This window comes from Nerophis ophidion, unplaced genomic scaffold (genome assembly GCF_033978795.1).
Source record: "Nerophis ophidion isolate RoL-2023_Sa unplaced genomic scaffold, RoL_Noph_v1.0 HiC_scaffold_40, whole genome shotgun sequence".
Classification (NCBI taxonomy): domain Eukaryota; kingdom Metazoa; phylum Chordata; class Actinopteri; order Syngnathiformes; family Syngnathidae; genus Nerophis; species Nerophis ophidion.
This window is the reverse complement of record NW_026906962.1, coordinates 546981-565385: the sequence shown is the minus strand read 5'-3', so window position 1 is coordinate 565385 and position 18405 is coordinate 546981. Positions and strand designations below refer to the sequence as shown.

At 39.1% G+C, this 18405-nt stretch overlaps 2 protein-coding genes across 4 annotated transcripts in view; both read right to left on the bottom strand.

Moving 5' to 3' along the window:
• Window positions 1–18405, bottom strand: part of LOC133546744 (gastrula zinc finger protein XlCGF8.2DB-like) — a 458486-nt gene that overhangs the window by 38710 nt on the left and 401371 nt on the right. The gene's annotated exons all lie outside the window — the stretch shown is intronic.
• The window catches only part of LOC133546740 (zinc finger protein 771-like), a 119255-nt gene that overhangs the window by 93494 nt on the left and 7356 nt on the right, over window positions 1–18405 (bottom strand). For 2 of the 3 annotated variants that reach the window (XM_061892555.1, XM_061892553.1), the window contains exon 1: window positions 15697–16028. The exons of the other annotated variant lie outside the window; for it this stretch is intronic. In XM_061892555.1, coding sequence (XP_061748539.1) covers window positions 15697–15883 — 187 coding nt within the window. In that variant the 5' untranslated portion in view covers window positions 15884–16028. Of the gene's footprint in view, window positions 1–15696; window positions 16029–18405 lie in introns of those variants that run through there. 3 annotated transcript variants of the gene reach the window in all.

Sequence of the window (18405 nt, the reverse complement as noted above, 5' to 3'; positions counted from 1 at the left end):
CCTACACAGAGGTTTTCGTTTCATGTCTCTACGACATTCCTAACGGAAGTTACAAGCAGTCTCTTTTTTGTCTCTTCCTAGGGGGCGCTAGCTTGCAATTTTAATTTTTGGGGTTTGGTTGCTTAATAAGTTGGTCTGCCGCTCCATACCGATGTGTGTGTCAATTTTGGTGAGTTTTGAAGCATGTTAAGGGGGTCAAATTAGGGTGCGAAGGTGCGAGCGCGCCTTGGGTTGCTGTCCCCGAGCCCCACGGCAGGAGAAGCCTTGCTGCCACTATTTAATGCATTGTGAAAGTAATGCAGTTGTTGTATTGAAGTGAAAATATCAAGCTTCCTGTTGATTTTTGCCAAAGTATGTCAATTATTCAAATGTAGGTCTAAGTCAGACCTACATAGTGTTTTTTGTTTCATGTCTCTCTGACATTCCTACCGGAAGTTACAAGCAGTTTTGTCTTTGTTTTCTTCCTAGGAGCAGTTTGTCCGTGTTGTATTCCTAGGGGGCGCTAGAGCACAATTTTGAGTTTTGGAGTTTGGTTTTTTCATCAGCTCGCAATTGTTTCCAGTCCTGATGTGTGTGCCAAGTTTGGTGTGTTTTGAAGCATTTTAAGGGGGTCAAATTACAGCTCAAAGAGGCAAAAATGACATTTTTTAGGAAAATTTGCGCAGGGGTTCTTTGAACGCGCGTAAAATCAAAACCGGAAAACTTATCACAATTTTGTCCGACCACTTTTTTTAAAAGGGTTCAATCTCTCTCCTGTGCGAGTTTGAAGCCGAAACGACAAACGCACTGGGAGGAGTTTTGATTTGAAAAAGGTGACGGGTTTTCACGAAAACTTTTATTTTGAAGGGGTAATTGCCAACTTCCTGTTGATTTTTTCTGCTAGCTGTCAATTATTAAAATGTAGGTCTAAGTAAGACCTACATAGAAGTTTTTGTTTCATGTCTTTCCGACATTCCTACCGGAAGTTACAAGCAGTTTGGTCTGTGTTTTCTTCCTAGAAGCAGTTTTTTCTGTGTTTCATTCCAAAAATTTTGTAGAGCGCAATTTTGAGTTTTAGAATTTTTTTTTTTCATTAGATTGCAATTTCTGGCAGTCCTGATGTGTCTGCCAAGTTTGGTGAGTTTTGAAGCATTTTAAGGGGGTCAAATTACAGCTCAAAGAGGCAAAAATAGCATTTTAGGCGAAAATTTTGCTTTGAAAGGGTTTTGCAAAATTTCTGTTGATTTTAGGTATAGGAGTTTCTGATGGGGAATTTAGGTCTAGGTCAGTTCTACATAGAGGATTTTGTTTCATGTCTCTACGACATTCCTACCGGAAGTTACAAGCAATCCATTTTTTGTCTTTTCCTAGGGGGCGCTAGAGCGCAATTTTGATTTTTCTGGTTCGGCTCCCTAATATGTTGGGAAGAAACTCCTCACCGACGCGTGTGTCAAATTTGGTGTGCTTTGAGGCATGGTCAGTGGGTCAAAATACAGCGCATATGCGAGTATCGGTGCGGAAGAAAGAAAGAATAATAATAATAAAACGCAGCAGATTCAATAGGGTCCTTGCATGGCAAAGGACATGGATGTCCTTTGCCATTGCAGGGCGGACCCTAATAAAACGCAGCAGATTCAATAGGGTCCTTGCATGGCAAAGGACATGGATGTCCTTTGCCATTGCAGGGCGGACCCTAATTAAAGCTGCAAGCAGCGTTGGTCGGGTCCGCCGTTGGCCGCCGCCGCCGTGTCCCGGGTCCCGATCTTAGTCAAACCAACATAGAGGTTTTTATTTCATGTCTCTACGACATTTCTAACAGAAGTTACATGCAGTTTTTTCTGGGGTTTTTCCTAGGGGGCGCTAAGCGCAATTTAGATTTTTGGGGTTTGGTTTTTTATTAGATGGCAGTTTTTGCCAGTCCTGATATGTGTGTAAAATTTGGTGAGTTTTGAAGCATGTTAAGGGGGTGAAATTACAGATCGGCGATTCTGGATGTTGTTGATAAATGGCTTTCGGTCTGCATAACATAGCTTTAACTTGCACTTTGAAGCATTTTAAGTGGGTCAAATTACAGCTCAAAGAGGCAAAAACGTCATTTTTTAGGAAAATTTGCGCAGGGGTTTTTTGAAGGCGCGTAAAATCAAAACCTGAAAACTTATCAAAACTTTGATCTATACTTTTAATCAGAAGGGTTCAAAGTCTCCCCTGTGCGAGTTTGAAGCCGAAACGACAAACGGGCTCAGAGGAGATAACTTTTGAAGAAAGGTGACGGGTTTTCACAAAACTTTTATTTTGAAGGGGCAATTTTTAACTTCCTGTTGATATTTGCCGAAGGATGTCAATTATCGAAATGTAGGTCTAAATCAGACCTACCTAGAAGTTTTTGTTTCATGTCTTTCCGGCATTCCTACCCGAAGTTACAAGCAGTTTTGTCTGTGGTTTCTTCCTGGAAGCAGTTTTTTCTGTGTTTTATTGAAAAATTGCGCTAGAGCACAATTTTGAGATTTTTTTTTTTTTTTTTTCATTAGATCACAATTTCTGCCAGTCCTGATGTGTGTGCCAAGTTTGGTGAGTTTTGAAGCATTTTAAGGGGGTCAAATTACAGCTCAAAGAGGCAAAATTAGCATTTTTTGCGAAAATTTTGCTTTGAAAGGGTTTTGCAAAATTTCTGTTGATTTTAGGTATAGGACTTTCTGATGGGGAATTTAGGTCTAGGTCAGTTCTACATAGAGGATTTTGTTTCATGTCTCTACGACATTCCTAACGGAAGTTACGAGCAATCTGTTTTTTGATTTTCGTAGGGGGCGCTAGAGCGCATTTTTCATTTTTCGGGTTTGGTTTTTTATTAGATGGCAATTTTCGCCAGTTCTGATGAGTGTGTGAAATTTGGTGAGTTTTGGAGCATGGTCAGTGGGTCAAATTAAGGTTCAAAGAGGCGGCGGAATAATAATAATAATAATAATAATTAAAGCTGCAAGCAGCGTTGGTCGGGTCCGCCGTTGGCCGCCGCCGCCGCCGCCATGCCCCGAGTCCCGATCTTAGTCAGACCTCCATAGAAGTTTTTGTTTCATCACTCTACGACATTCCTAACAGAATTTACAAGCAGTTGTATCAGTTTATTTTCCTAGGGGGCGCTAGAGAACAATTTTCATTTTTGGGGTTCGGTTTTTTATTGGATGGCAATTTTCACCAGTCCTGATGTGTGTGTAAAATTTGGTGAGTTTTGAAGCATGTTAAGGGGGTCAAATTATAGATTTGCGTTTCTGGATGTTGTTGATAAATGGCTTTCGCTTGGCATTGTATAGCTTTACTTTGCAATTTGAAGCATTTTAAGGGGGTCAAATTTCAGTTCAAAGAGGCAAAAAAGGCATATTTTGCGAAAAATTTGTTTTGAAGGGGTTTTTGCCAACTTCCTGTTGATTTTAGGTATAGAAGTGTTCATTGGAAATGTAGGTCTAAGTCAGACCTACATAGAGGTTTTTGTTTCATGTCTCTACGACATTCCTAACGGAAGTTACAAGCAGTCTGTTTTTTGTCTCTTCCTAGGGGGCGCTAGCGCGCAATTTTCATTTTCGGGGTTTAGTTGCTCAATAAGTTGGTCTGCCGCTCCATACCGATGTGTGTGTCAAATTTGGTGAGTTTTGAAGCATGTTAAGGGGGTCAAATTAGGGTGCGAATGTGCCAGCGCGCCTCTGTTTCCTCTTCCTAGGAGCAGTTTTTTCTGTGTTTTATTCAAAAATTGCAATAGAGCGCAATTTTGAGTTTTAAGGTTTGGTTTTTCCACTAGATCACAATTTCTGCCAGTCCTGATGTGTGTGCCAAGTTTGGTGAGTTTTGAAGCATTTTAAGGGGGTCAAATTAAAGCTCAAAGAGGCAAAAATAGCGTTTTTTGCGAAAATGTTGCTTTGAATGAGTTTTTGCAAAATTTCTGTTGATTTTGGGTATAGACCTTTTTAATTGGAAATGTAGGTCTTAGTCAGACCTACACAGAGGTTTTTGTTTGATGTCTCTACGACATTCCTAACGGAAGTTACAAGCAGTCTGTTTTTTGTCTCTTCCTAGGGGGCGCTAGCTTGCAATTTTAATGTTTGGGGTTTGGTTGCTTAATAAGTTGGTCTGCCGCTCCATACCGACATGTGTGTCAATTTTGGTGAGTTTTGAAGCATGTTAAGGGGGTCAAATTAGGGTGCGAAGGTGCGAGCGCGCCTTGGGTTGCTGTCCCCGAGCCCCACGGCAGGAGAAGCCTTGCTGCCACTAGTTAATGCATTGTGAAAGTAATGCAGTTGTTGTATTGAAGTGAAAATATCTAGCTCCCTGTAGATTTTTGCCAAAGTATGTTAATTATTCAAATGTAGGTCTAAGTCAGACCTACATAGTGGTTTTTGTTTCATGTCTCTACGACATTCCTAGTGGAAGTTACAAGCAGTTTTGTCTTTGTTTTCTTCCTAGGAGCAGTTTGTCTGTGTTGTATTCCTAGGGGGCGCTAGAGCACAATTTTGAGTTTTGGAGTTTGGTTTTTTTATCAGCTCGCAATTGTTGCCAGTCCTGATGTGTGTGCCAAGTTTGGTGAGTTTTGAAGAATTTTAAGGGGGTCAAATTACAGCTCAAAGAGGCAAAAATGACATTTTTTAGGAAACGTTGCGCAGGGGATCTTTGAAGGCGCGTAAAATCAAAACCTTATAACTTATCAAAACTTTGATCTATACTTTTAATCAGAAGGGTTCAAACTCTCTCCTGTGTGAGTTTGAAGCCGAAACGACAAACGCACTGGGAGGAGTATCGATTTGAAAAAGGTGACGGGTTTTTACAAAAATTTTATTTTGAAGGGGTAATTGCCAACTTCCTGTTGATTTTTTCTGCTAGCTGTCAATTATTAAAATGTAGGTCTAAGTGAGACCTACATAGAAGTTTTTGTTTCATGTCTTTCCGACATTCCTACCGGAAGTTACAAGCAGTTTTGTCTGTGTTTTCTTCCTAGAAGCAGTTTTTTCCGTGTTTCATTCAAAAAATTTTGTGGAGCGCAATTTTGAGTTTTATACATTTTTTTTTTCATTAAATCACAATTTCTGCCTGTCCTGATGTGTCTGCCAAGTTTGGTGAGTTTTGAAGCATTTTAAGGGGGTCAAATTACAGCTCAAAGAGGCAAAAATAGCATTTTTTGCGAAAATTTTGCTTTGAAAGGGTTTTGCAAAATTTCTGTTGAATTTTGCCCTAGAAAGTACAATTATGAAATCTAGGTCTAAGTCAGTTCTACATAGAGGATTTTGTTTCATGTCTCTACGACATTCCTAGCGGAAGTTACAAGCAGTCTGTTTTTTTTTTTTCCTAGGGGGCGCTAGAGCGCATTTTTGATTTTTGGGGTTTGGTTGCTTAATATGTTGTGGTGTCACGGTAGACCGATGTGTGTGTCAACTTTGGTGAGTTTTGAAGCATGTTAAGAGGGTGAAATTGGGGCGCGACGGTGCGGAAGAAAGAAAGAAAGAAAGAAAGAAAGAAAGAATAAAACGCAGCAGATTCAATAGGGTCCTTGCATGGCAAAGGACATGGATGTCCTTTGCCATTGCAGGGCGGACCCTAATAATAATAATAATTAAAGCTGCAAGCAGCGTTGGTCGGGTCCGCCGTTGGCCGCCGCCGCCGTGTCCCGGGTCCCGATCTTAGTCAAACCAACATAGAGGTTTTTATTTCATGTCTCTACGACATTTCTAACAGAAGTTACATGCAGTTTTGTCTGGGTTTTTTCCTAGGGGGCGCTAAGCGCAATTTAGATTTTTGGGGTTTGGTTTTTTATTAGATGGCAGTTTTTGCCAGTCCTGATATGTGTGTAAAATTTGGTGAGTTTTGAAGCATGTTAAGGGGGTGAAATTACAGATCGACAATTCTGGATGTTGTTGATAAATGGCTTTTGCTTGGCATAGTAGGGCTTCAACTTGCACTTTGAAGCATTTTAAGTAGGTCAAATTACAGTTTAAAGAGGCAAAAAAGACATTTTTTAGGAAACTTTGCGCAGGGGTTTTTTGAAGGCGCGTAAAATCCAAACCGGAGAACTTATCAAAAATTTGTTCGACCACTTTTTTTAAAAGGGTTCAATCTCTCTCCTGTGCGAGTTTGAAGCCGAAACGACAAACGCACTGGGAGGAGTTTCGATTTGAAAAAGGTGACGGGTTTTCACAAAACTTTTATTTTGAAGGGGCAATTTTTAACTTCCTGTTGATTTTTGCCGAAGGATGTCGATTATCGAAATGTAGGTCTAAGTCAGACCTACCTAGAAGTTTTTGTTTCATGTCTTTCCGACATTCCTACCGGAAGTTACATGCAGTTTTGTCTGTGTTTTCTTCCTGGAAGCAGTTTTTTCTGTGTTTTATAAAAAAATTGCGGTAGAGCGCAATTTTGAGTTTTTTTTTTTTTTTTTTTCATTAGATTGCAATTTCTGCCAGTCCTGATGTGTGTGCCAAGTTTGGTGAGTTTTGAAGCATTTTAAGGGGGTCAAATTGCAGCTCAAAGAGGCAAAAATAGCATTTTTTGGCGAAAATTTTGCTTTGAATGAGTTTTTGCAAAATTTCTGTTGATTTTGGGTATAGACATTTTTTATTGGAAATGTAGATCTCAGTCAGACCTACACAGAGGTTTTTGTTTCATGTCTCTACGACATTCCTAACGGAAGTTACAAGCAGTCTGTTTTTTGTTTCCTTTTAGGGGGCGCTAGAGCGCAATTTTCATTTTTGGGGTTTGGTTGCTTAATATGTTGTGGTGTCACGGTAGACCGACGCGTGTGTCAACTTTGGTGAGTTTTGAAGCATGTTAAGGGGGTGATGTTGGGGCGCGACGGTGCGGAATAATAATAAAGAATAATAATAATTAAAGCTGCAAGCAGCGTTGGTCGGGTCCGCCGTTGGCCGCCGCCGCCGCCGCCGTGTCCCGAGTCCCGATCTTAGTCAGACCAACATAGAGGTCTTTGTTTCATGTCTCTACGACATTCCTAACAGAAGTTACAAGCAGTTTTGTCTGGAAAAAGGTGACGGCTTTTTACAAAACTTTTATTTTGAAGGGGTAATTGCCAACTTCCTGTTGATTTTAACTGAAAGATGCCACCTATCAAAATGTAGGTCTAAGTGAGACCTACACAGAGGTTTTTGTTTCATGTCTGTCCGACGTTCCTACCAGAAGTTACAGGCAGTTTTATCCGTTTCCTCTTCCTAGGAGCAGTTTTTCTGTGTTTTTTTCAAAAATTGCAATAGAGCGCAATTTTGAGTTTTAAGGTTTGGTTTTTTCACTAGATCGCAATTTCTGCCAGTCCTGATGTGTGTGCCAAGTTTGGTGAGTTTTGAAGCATTTTAAGGGGGTCAAATTAAAGCTCAAAGAGGCAAAAATAGCGTTTTTTGCGTAAATGTTGCTTTGAATGAGTTTTTGCAAAATTTCTGTTGATTTTGGGTATAGACATTTTTTATTGGAAATGTAGGTCTTAGTCAGACCTACACAGAGGTTTTTGTTTCATGTCTCTACGACATTCCTAACGGAAGTTACAAGCAGTCTGTTTTTTGTCTCTTCCTAGGGGGCGCTAGCGCGCAATTTTCATTTTTGGGGTTTGGTTGCTTAATAAGTTGGTCTGCTGCTCCATACCGATGTGTGTGTCAATTTTGGTGAGTTTTGAAGCATGTTAAGGGGGTCAAATTAGGGTGCGAAGGCGCGAACGCGCCTTGGGTTGCTGTCCCCGAGCCCCACGGCAGGAGAAGCCTTGCTGCCACTATTTAATGCATTGTGAAAGTAATGCAGTTGTTGTATTGAAGTGAAAATATCTAGCTTCCTGTTGATTTTTGCCAAAGTATGTTAATTATTCAAATGTAGGTCTAAGTCAGACCTACATAGTGGTTTTTGTTTCATGTCTCTACGACATTCCTACCGGAAGTTACAAGCAGTTTTGTCTTTGTTTTCTTCCTAGGAGCAGTTTGTCTGTGTTGTATTCCTAGGGGGCGCTAGAGCACAATTTTGAGTTTTGGCGTTTGGTTTTTTCATCAGCTCGCAATTGTTGCCAGTCCTGATGTGTGTGCCAAGTTTGGTGAGTTTTGAAGCATTTTAAGGGGGTCAAATTACAGCTCAAAGAGGTAAAAATTATCTTTTTTAGGAAAATTTGCGCAGGGGATCTTTGAAGGCGCGTAAAATCAAACCCTTAAAACTTATCACAATTTTGTCCGACCACTTTTTTTAAAAGGGTTCAATCTCTCTTCTGTGCGAGTTTGAAGCCGAAACGACAAACGCACTGGGAGGAGTTTCGATTTGAAAAAGGTGACGGGTTTTCACGAAAACTTTTATTTTGAAGGGGTAATTGCCAACTTCCTGTTGATTTTTTCTGCTAGCTGTCAATTATTAAAATGTAGGTCTAAGTAAGACCTACATAGAAGTTTTTGTTTCATGTCTTTCCGACATTCCTACCGGAAGTTACAAGCAGTTTTGTCTATGTTTTCTTCCTGGAACCAGTTTTTTCTGTGTTTTATTCAAAAATTGCGCTAGAGCGCAATTTTGAGTTTTTTTTTTTTTTTTTTCATTAGATTGCAATTTCTGCCAGTCCTGATGTGTCTGCCAAGTTTGGTGAGTTTTGAAGCATTTTAAGGGGGTCAAATTGCAGCTCAAAGGGGCAAAAATAGCATTTTTTGCTAAAATTTTTCTTTTAATGAGTTTTTGCAACATTTCTGTTGATTTTGGGTATAGACCTTTTTTATTGGAAATGTAGATCTCAGTCAGACCTACACAGAGGTTTTTGTTTCATGTCTCTACGACATTCCTAACGGAAGTTACAAGCAGTCTGTTTTTTTTTTCGTTTTAGGGGGCGCTAGAGCGCAATTTTCATTTTTGGGGTTTGGTTGCTTAATATGTTGTGGTGTCACGGTAGACCGACGTGTGTGTCAACTTTGGTGAGTTTTGAAGCATGTTAAGGGGGTGAAATTGGGGCGCGACGGTGCGGAATAATAAAGAATTAAAGCTGCAAGCAGCGTTGGTCGGGTCCGCCGTTGGCCGCCGCCGCCGTGTCCCGAGTCCCGATCTTAGTCAGACCAACATAGAGGTCTTTGTTTCATGTCTCTACGACATTCCTAACAGAAGTTACAAGTAGTTTTGTCTGGAAAAAGGTGACGGCTTTTTACAAAACTTTTATTTTGAAGGGGTAATTGCCAACTTCCTGTTGATTTTAACTGAAAGATGCCACCTATCATAATGTAGGTCTAAGTGAGACCTACATAGAGGTTTTTGTTTCATGTATGTCCGACGTTCCTACCAGAAGTTACAAGCAGTTTTATCCGTTTCCTCTTCCTAGGAGCATTTTTTTCTGTGTTTCTTTCAAAAATTGCAATAGAGCGCAATTTTGAGTTTTAAGGTTTGGTTTTTTCACTAGATCGCAATTTCTGCCAGTCCTGTTGTGTGTGCCAAGTTTGGTGAGTTTTGAAGCATTTTAAGGGGGTCAAATTACAGCTCAAAGAGGCAAAAATAGCATTTTTTGCGTAAATGTTGCTTTGAATGAGTTTTTGCAAATTTTCTGTTGATTTTGGGTACAGACGTTTTTTATTGGAAATGTAGGTCTTAGTCAGACCTACACAGAAGTTTTTGTTTCATGTCTCTACGACATTCCTAACGGAAGTTACAAGCAGTCTGTGTTTTGTCTCTTACTAGGGGCCGCTAGCGCGCAATTTTCATTTTTGGGGTTTGGTAGCTTAATAAGTTGGTCTGCCGCTCCATACCGATGTGAGTGTCAAATTTGGTGAGTTTTGAAGCATGTTAAAGGGGTCAAATTAGGGTGCGAAGGTGCGAGCGCGCCTTGGGTTGCTGCCCCCGAGCCCCAGGGCTTAAGATGCCTTCGTCCCACTATTTAATGCATTGTGAAAGTAATGCAGTTGTTGTATTGAAGTGAAAATATCTAGCTTCCTGTTGATTTTTGCCAAAGTATGTTAATTATTCAAATGTAGGTCTAAGCCAGACCTACATAGTGGTTTTTGTTTCATGTCTCTCTGACATTCCTACCGGAAGTTACAAGCAGTTTTGTCTTTGTTTTCTTCCTAGGAGCAGTTTGTCTGTGTTGTATTCCTAGGGGGCGCTAGAGCACAATTTTGAGTTTTGGAGTTTGGTTTTTTCATCAGCTCACAATTGTTGCCAGTCCTGATGTGTGTGCCAAGTTTGGTGAGTTTTGAAGCATTTTAAGGGGGTCAAATTACAGCTCAAATAGGCAAAAATGATATTTTTTAGGAAACTTTGCGCAGGGCGTCTTTGAAGGCGCGTAAAATCAAAACCTTAAAACTTATCAAAACTTTGATCTATACTTTTAATCAGAAGGGTTCAAACTCTCTTCTGAGCGAGTTTGAAGCCGAAACGACAAAAGCACTGGGAGGAGTATCGATTTGAAAAAGGTGACGGGTTTTTACAAAAACTTTTATTTTGAAGGGGTAATTGTCAACTTCCTGTTGATTTTTTCTGCTAGCTGTCAATTATTAAAATGTAGGTCTAAGTAAGACCTACATAGAAGTTTTTGTTTCATGTCCTTCCGACATTCCTACCGGAAGTTACAAGCAGTTTTGTCTGTTTTTTCCTCCTGGAAGCAGTTTTTTCTGTGTTTTATTCAAAAATTGCCCTAGAGTGCAATTTTGAGTTTTATTAATTTTTTTTTTCATTAGATCGAAATTTTTATTAGTTCTGATGTGTGTGCCAAGTTTGGTGAGTTTTGAAGCATTTTAAGGGGGTCAAATTACAGCTCAAAGAGGCAAAAATTGCATTTTTTGTGAAAATTTTGCTATGAATGGGTTTTTGCAAAATGTCCGTAAATTTTTGCCCCAGAAGATACAATTATGAAATTTAGGTCGAAGTCAGACCTACATAGAGGTTTTTGTTTCATGTCTCTACGACATTCCTAACGGAAGTTACAAGCAGTCTCTTTTTTTTTCTTCCTAGGGGGCGCTATTGCGCAATTTTGATTTTTATGATTTGGCTGCCTAATATGTTGGGAAGGCATGAAAGACCGACGTGTGTGTCAAATTTGGTGAGTTTTGAAATATGTTAAGAGGGTGAAATTGGGGCGCGACGGTGCGGAAGAAAGAAAGAAAGAAAGAATAAAACGCAGCAGATTCAATAGGGTCCTTGCATGGCAAAGGACATGGATGTCCTTTGCCATTGCAGGGCGGACCCTAATAATAAAACGCTACAGATTCAATAGGGTCCTTGCCATGGCAAAGGACATGGAGTCCTTTGCTGGCAGGGCGGACCCTAATAATAAAACGGACCAGATTCAATAGGGTCCTTGCCTATGGCAAAGGACTCCTGTGGAGTCCTTTGCCATAAGCAGGGCGGACCCTAATTAAAGCTGCAAGCAGCGTTGGTCGGGTCCGCCGCCGCCGCCGCCGCCGCCGTGTCCCGAGTCCCGATCTTAGTCAGACCAACATAGAGGTCTTTGTTTCATGTCTCTACGACATTCCTAACAGAAGTTACAAGCAGTTTTGTCTGGAAAAAGGTGACGGCTTTTTACAAAACTTTTATTTTGAAGGGGTGATTGCCAACTTCCTGTTGATTTTAACTGAAAGATGCCACCTATCAAAATGTAGGTCTAAGTGAGACCTACATAGAGGTTTTTGTTTCATGTCTGTCCGACGTTCCTACCAGAAGTTACAAGCAGTTTTATCCGTTTCCTCTTCCTAGGAGCAGTTTTTCTGTGTTTTTGTCAAAAATTGCAATAGAGCGCAATTTTGAGTTTTAAGGTTTGGTTTTTTCACTAGAACGCAATTTCTGCCAGTCCTGATGTGTGTGCCAAGTTTGGTGAGTTTTGAAGCATTTTAAGGGGGTCAAATTGCAGCTCAAAGAGGCAAAAATAGCATTTTTTTGCGAAAATTTTGCTTTGAATGAGTTTTTGCAAGATTTCTGTTGATTTTGGGTATAGACATTTTTTATTGGAAATGTAGGTCTTAGTCGGACCTACACAGAAGTTTTTGTTTCATGTCTCTACGACATTCCTAACGGAAGTTACAAGCAGTCCGTGTTTTGTCTCTTACTAGGGGGCGCTAGCGCGCAATTTTCATTTTTGGGGTTTGGTTGCTTAATAAGTTGGTCTGCCGCTCCATACCGATGTGAGTGTCAAATTTGGTGAGTTTTGAAGCATGTTAAGGGGGTCAAATTAGGGTGCGAATGTGCGAGCGCGCCTTGGGTTGCTGCCCCCGAGCCCCAGGGCTTAAGACGCCTTCGTCCCACTATTTAATGCATTGTGAAAGTAATGCAGTTGTTGTATTGAAGTGAAAATATCTAGCTTCCTGTTGATTTTTGCCAAAGTATGTTAATTATTCAAATGTAGGTCTAAGTCAGACCTACATAGTGGTTTTTGTTTCATGTCTCTATGACCATCCTACCGGAAGTTACAAGCAGTTTTGTCTTTGTTTTCTTCCTAGGAGCAGTTTGTCTGTGTTGTATTCCTAGGGGGCGCTAGAGCACAATTTTGAGTTGTGGAGTTTGGTTTTTTATCAGCTCTTAATTGTTGCCAGTCCTGATGTGTGTGCCAAGTTTGGTGAGTTTTGAAGCATTTTAAGGGGGTCAAATTACAGCTCAAAGAGGCGAAAATTAAATTTTTTAGGAAACTTTGCGCAGCGGATCTTTGAAGGCGCGTAAAATCAAAACCTTAAAACTTATCAAAATTTTGATCTATACTTTTAATCAGAAGGGTTCAAACTCTCTCCTGTGCGAGTTTGAAGCCGAAACGACAAACGCACTGGGAGGAGTATCGATTTGAAAAAGGTGACGGGTTTTTACCAAAACTTTTATTTTGAAGGGGTAATTGTCAACTTCCTGTTGATTTTTTCTGCTAGCTGTCGATTATTAAAATGTAGGTCTAAGTGAGACCTACATAGAAGTTTTTGTTTCATGTCTTTCCGACATTCATAACGGAAGTTACAAGCAGTTTTGTCTGTGTTTTCTTCCTAGAAGCAGTTTTTTATGTGTTTCATTCCAAAAATTTTGTAGAGCGCAAATTTGAGTTTTAGAATTTTTTTTTTTCATTAGATCACAATTTCTGCCAGTCCTGATGTGTCTGCCAAGTTTGGTGAGTTTTGAAGCATTTTAAGGGGGTCAAATTACAGCTCAAAGAGGCAAAAATAGCATTTTTGGTGAAAATTTTGCTTTGAAAGGGTTTTGCAAAATTTCTGTTGATTTTAGGTATAGGAGTTTCTGATGGGGAATTTAGATCTAGGTCAGGTCTACATAGAGGATTTTGTTTCATGTCTCTACGACATTCCTACCGGAAGTTACAAGCAATCCATTTTTTGTCTTTTCCTAGGGGGCGCTATTGCGCAATTTTGATTTTTCTGGTTCGGCTCCCTAATATGTTGGGAAGAAACTCCTCACCGACGCGTGTGTCAAATTTGGTGTGCTTTGAGGCATGGTCAGTGGGTCAAAATACAGCGCATAGGCGAGTATCGGTGCGGAAGAAAGAAAGAATAATAATAAGAATAAAACGCTACAGATTCAATAGGGTCCTTGCATGGCAAAGGACATGGATGTCCTTTGCCATTGCAGGGCGGACCCTAATAATAATAATAATAATAATAAGTAGATGAAACAATTCCTGAAGGAATTGTGTGTGAATGCTCCAATACTGAAGTTGAACTGAAATGCTGACAGAATGTAGTAAGAATGTACGAATAGTTTGAATGTTGGAAATGTTTAAATGTTGAAGAGTTGGAATTTCCAGGAAAACTGTAATTTGGTTTAAAACTTGGGAACATGTTATTTTGAATGTCCAGGACGAGTGGAATATGTTGATGTTGGAATGGTTTGAATAGGTTCATATCAATGGTAACTTCCTGGAAATTTGGGAATTTTGGGAAAAGTGGGATTTTTGGGGAAAACTGTGAATGTTCTGAACAGTGAGTGTTGGACTTTTTCAAATCGGTCGAGAAATGTTGAAGTAGTAACAATTTTAATTGAGAAATGGTATTATGAAATTCCTGGAATCTTCTGAAAACCTGGAATTTTTCCAAGTTCGAAAAACAACTTTTTTTTTTTCCTGATTGACGATGGATCGGTTGAAAAATGTGGAAGGACTTGTCGCCAGAAAAAAGGGTCAAAAAGGGTTTGAAAAATGTGAATTCCTGGAATTTTTTTGAACTTGGAAAAATAATAGATTGAATGTCCAGGATTAGTGGAATATGTTGAAAGTGGAATGGTTTGAATCAGTTGAAACATGTGTAAATGGTTGAAGTTTGAAAACATGCCAATTGATTTTAAATAGGAAATATTATTAAGCAATTATTTATTCTTGTTTCAAGCTAGTTTAGTGGCTAGCTTAGCAATTAGCCTGCTCGTCCTTTGTGTGTAACATGTTTAGCCTTTTTCTACTGTCCTTCAGTGATAATAATGCTTGTAAGAAATGTATTTGCTGCAATGGAGGATGGTGGAACGTGTGATGTAAGAAGATACAGTTAGCTGTCGTGACAACTAATTCCTCTGCTCGGCCAACTGAACATCAAAAATACAAATCAGTGGTTAAAAATGTGGATGTTTGGGGTCTTTGTGAGTGGAAACTATTGTATTATGTCCCATACTAAATCAGAGTTTTAAGGTTTGATGAACATGACAGCTTTGTCGTACCAAGTTTAGTTTCTACACAGTTTGGGGATTATAAGTATGGAAGTAAAAATGCATCTGTTGTTTTGTGTCAGTTTTGTTCAAGTAAACTCCTATTTGTTTAACCTTTGTACAAGTTTAAAACGATCGCAATGCTAATTTTTGTTAGCCTGTCAATGTGGTCGTCCATTGTATGTTAGCATTAAGCTAGCGCCGCAAAAGCCAACTTTTATCCTGTATGGTTGTATTGTGATGTGTCTTATTCCATCCATCCATCCATTTTCTACCTCAAGTTGAAAAACTTGTTTAAAAAACACCCGAATGGTGTTACCATTTAGTGGTCAATTGCACGGAATATGTACTGTACTGTGCAATCTACTAATAAAAGTCTCAATCAATCAATCAAACAGGGGGGCGGAAGGCGGTGTACACCCTGGAAAATTCCATAAAACCTTTAAACTATTTTTAAAATGTTATCTAAGTAAAAATGTATCCTCCAGTTTGTGGCTATTATAAGGCATATTTCCAGAGGATATGCATTTTTACAGCATGTTTTAAAGAGATAGCATTCTGGGTATATTATATTGATCAACTAATTCTTGTTTAGGGGGCTTAGTGAGCGGATTAGAGGCGCTCCCATTGACTTCATTGTTAGAATTAGGATAGTTAAGGTTTTGCTAACATTTGTTTAGGAATTAGAATACATAAAAAAATAAAAACATGTTATTGTCTTACATTAGGGGTGTGAAAGGTAGGCAAAGTTAAAACAAAAATCAGATCCCCTTTGAGATGTTTTCTACATCCTGTGAACGGGCTGATGCTGTGGTGAAAGTGAGAAAAAAAATACATGTCAGGAAAATGCAAATTTCAGCAAAAAATGTCTGGGAAACTTTTTAAAACTTGGTCAAAGATTGTTGGCGGTAAACCCTGAGAGACATGTGTGTGTTATAAGATGATGTTAGAATTAGCTTTATTATTTAGGTTTAGGGGGCCCCGTCATGGGGGGCCGCCCCCGGCCCAGCTCTGACTTGTTCCACCACTGTTCATTTTGATTATATTATACATTCCAAATGTCACGTTCTTGTTATTAATCAAATATAAAGTTAGTAAAGATGTGAGAGTAATAAGTAAACCAACCTGTTCTGTGTAACACAACTTGATGTTTCTTGAAAACAGCGTCCAGTAGTTGATTGTTCTCCTCCTTTGTTCTAGAAAGTTCCGCCTCGTATTCTGCTATCGTTCTTTCTAACACTACAAATATTTCTTCAACAGCAGCAGTTAGTCGCTGATCCACCAACGCTCTCAACATTTGTAATGTAGACATTTTCACACAATCACAACACTTTACTCTCACACTTGATCTCTACTTAGCGATATGTTGATAACTTCTGTGTCTTCTGTTAGCAGCTAACAAGCTAAGCTAACTAGCAAGCTAAGCTAACTAACAAGCAAAGATAGCACGAGAAGCGGCACAGTGTTTCTAGCGCATAGAGACCACTTTATCCTTAACTAAAGAATCAAATATGTATTTTATACGACGTAAATATTTCAAACTGGAGAACAAATAATAAGACTGACTTATTAGCATCCTGCTCGCGGCTTTCTGTGTCGATGTGCTTTCACGACAGTTAGCACACTTGACGTTACAAGGCAGGACTGCTCTGCTTCTTCTTCTTCTTCTTCTTTTGTTTTTATGGCGGTTGGCAAGCAACCTTGTGGTGTGCATTAGCGCCACCTACTGTAATGGAGTGTGGACCGAGGTGGATCCCTACTCTATATTCTTTTACTTAACCCAGTGTTTTTTAAATATGTTTATATTGCTTTATATCCTATGTTTTCTGAATGCAATCCTAATATATCTCCCACTGCTAACCTAATATTTTCTTTTGCTAACTTATTTTCCAGTATTTCTCTTTCTCTATTATATTTCCTACATTGTATTAAACCATGGTCAACATTCTCTATTTGATGGCAAAAATCACACAGCCATGTAGTATGTTTGCCTATCAATTTTAGTGAACTATTTAGATATGTATGTCCTAATCTCATTCTAGTAATAATGTCTTCTTCTTTCCTATTTCTATTCCTCCTCTCATGACACCTACTTTCCTCTGGACTTTGTAAAACTCTCTACCTTTTGTTTCCTTATTCCAATTATCCTGCCACTTTTTATTGTGTTCTATCTTAATTATGCTCTTCACTTCTTCTATACTGTGCTTCATCTCCATGTTTACTTCTGTTTTAGTGCTTGCTTGTTTTGCGTATCTATCAGCTAACTCATTCCCCTCAACTCCTACATGAGCAGGAACCCAGAGAAATGTTACCACACCTCCCGCTTTATTTATTCTGTAGATTGCCTGAACTATTTCATAAACTATATCTTGTCTTGTTTCTGATGTTATGTTTTTTATGCTCGTCAATGCACTGCTGGAGTCCGAGCACACGACTACTTTCCTTGCTTTGTTTTCCTCTATCCAGTTAACTGCCATATAAATTGCTACCAATTCCCCCGTAAAAACAGATAGTTTATCACTGATTCTTTTATTCAACACTATATTTCCTTGTGGGATAACTGCAGCAGCTCCTACTTTACTATTTATAGTTTTTGATGCATCTGTGAATATCATGATGTTATCAAAAAACATTTCCTCAATCCAATGTTCTATCTGGTAACTATTTAAATGTCTATTCTTCAGTAATTGCATGTTTACCTTTGGGTTGTCATACATCCACGCTGGTATTGCAGGAATTGGTACTGTAGGGCTGACTTTAATATTGTCAATTTGTGTTTTTTTTACATATATCTCCTATTATCCACCCAAAACTATTCATTTTATTCTTCTCTTTTTCTTGGCAGTTTATTAGCACTTGACGGGTTGGATGTCCTTGCTTGGATCCTTTTAAGTTTGCCCAATAAACTGCTGAGAGTTGATCTCTCCTCATGTCCAAATGTTTTTCATTCATTTCTACTTGTAATGCTGCCACTGGAGTAGATTTAGTAGTTCCACAACATAATCTTAACGCCTGCGACTGGATCCGGTCTATTTTCCCAAGTAGTGTTTTTGAAGCAGATTGATAAATAATGCATCCGTAGTCGATACCAGATGGAATTAAAGTGATATATATTGTTTTCAATGTTAACCTATCAGCCCCCCCAATCTTTACCCCTCAAAGCCCTCATTATATTTAACACCTTTTTACTTTTCTCCACTATCTTGCTGATGTGGGTTGACCAGTTCATATTTTTATCAAACCATATTCCTAAATATGTAAATACTTGTACCTCTTCTATGTTTTCTCCATAGAGTTTTATTTGGAGCTTGTTTTGTACTTTCCTCTTCGTAAAATGTATGACTTTTGTCTTTCCAACAGAGAATCTTAAACCCCAAGCCGTTCCCCAGTCTTGAATATTATTTACCGCTTTTTGAATCTTCTTTTCTATATGATTTGTATTTCTACCTCTCTTCCACATCACTCCATCATCACAAACAATGCCACCTCCACTAACCCTTCCACTTCACTAAAAACTTCATTTATCATGATGGAAAATAGTAGTGGACTTATTATACTCCCTTGTGGGGTCCCATTTTCCACTTCGTATTCTCTGCTATATTCATTCTCTATTTTTACTAATAATGTTCTACTTGTTAAAAAGTCTTTTATCCATCTGTACATTCTTCCTCTAATCCCAATCTTATTTAGTTTCATCAGCAACCCCTGTTTCCACAACATATCATACGCTTTCTCTATGTCAAAAAATACCGCAATTATCCATCCATCATCTTCCGCTTATCCGAGGTCGGGTCGCAGGGGCAACAGCCTAAGCAGGAAAACCCAGACTTCCCT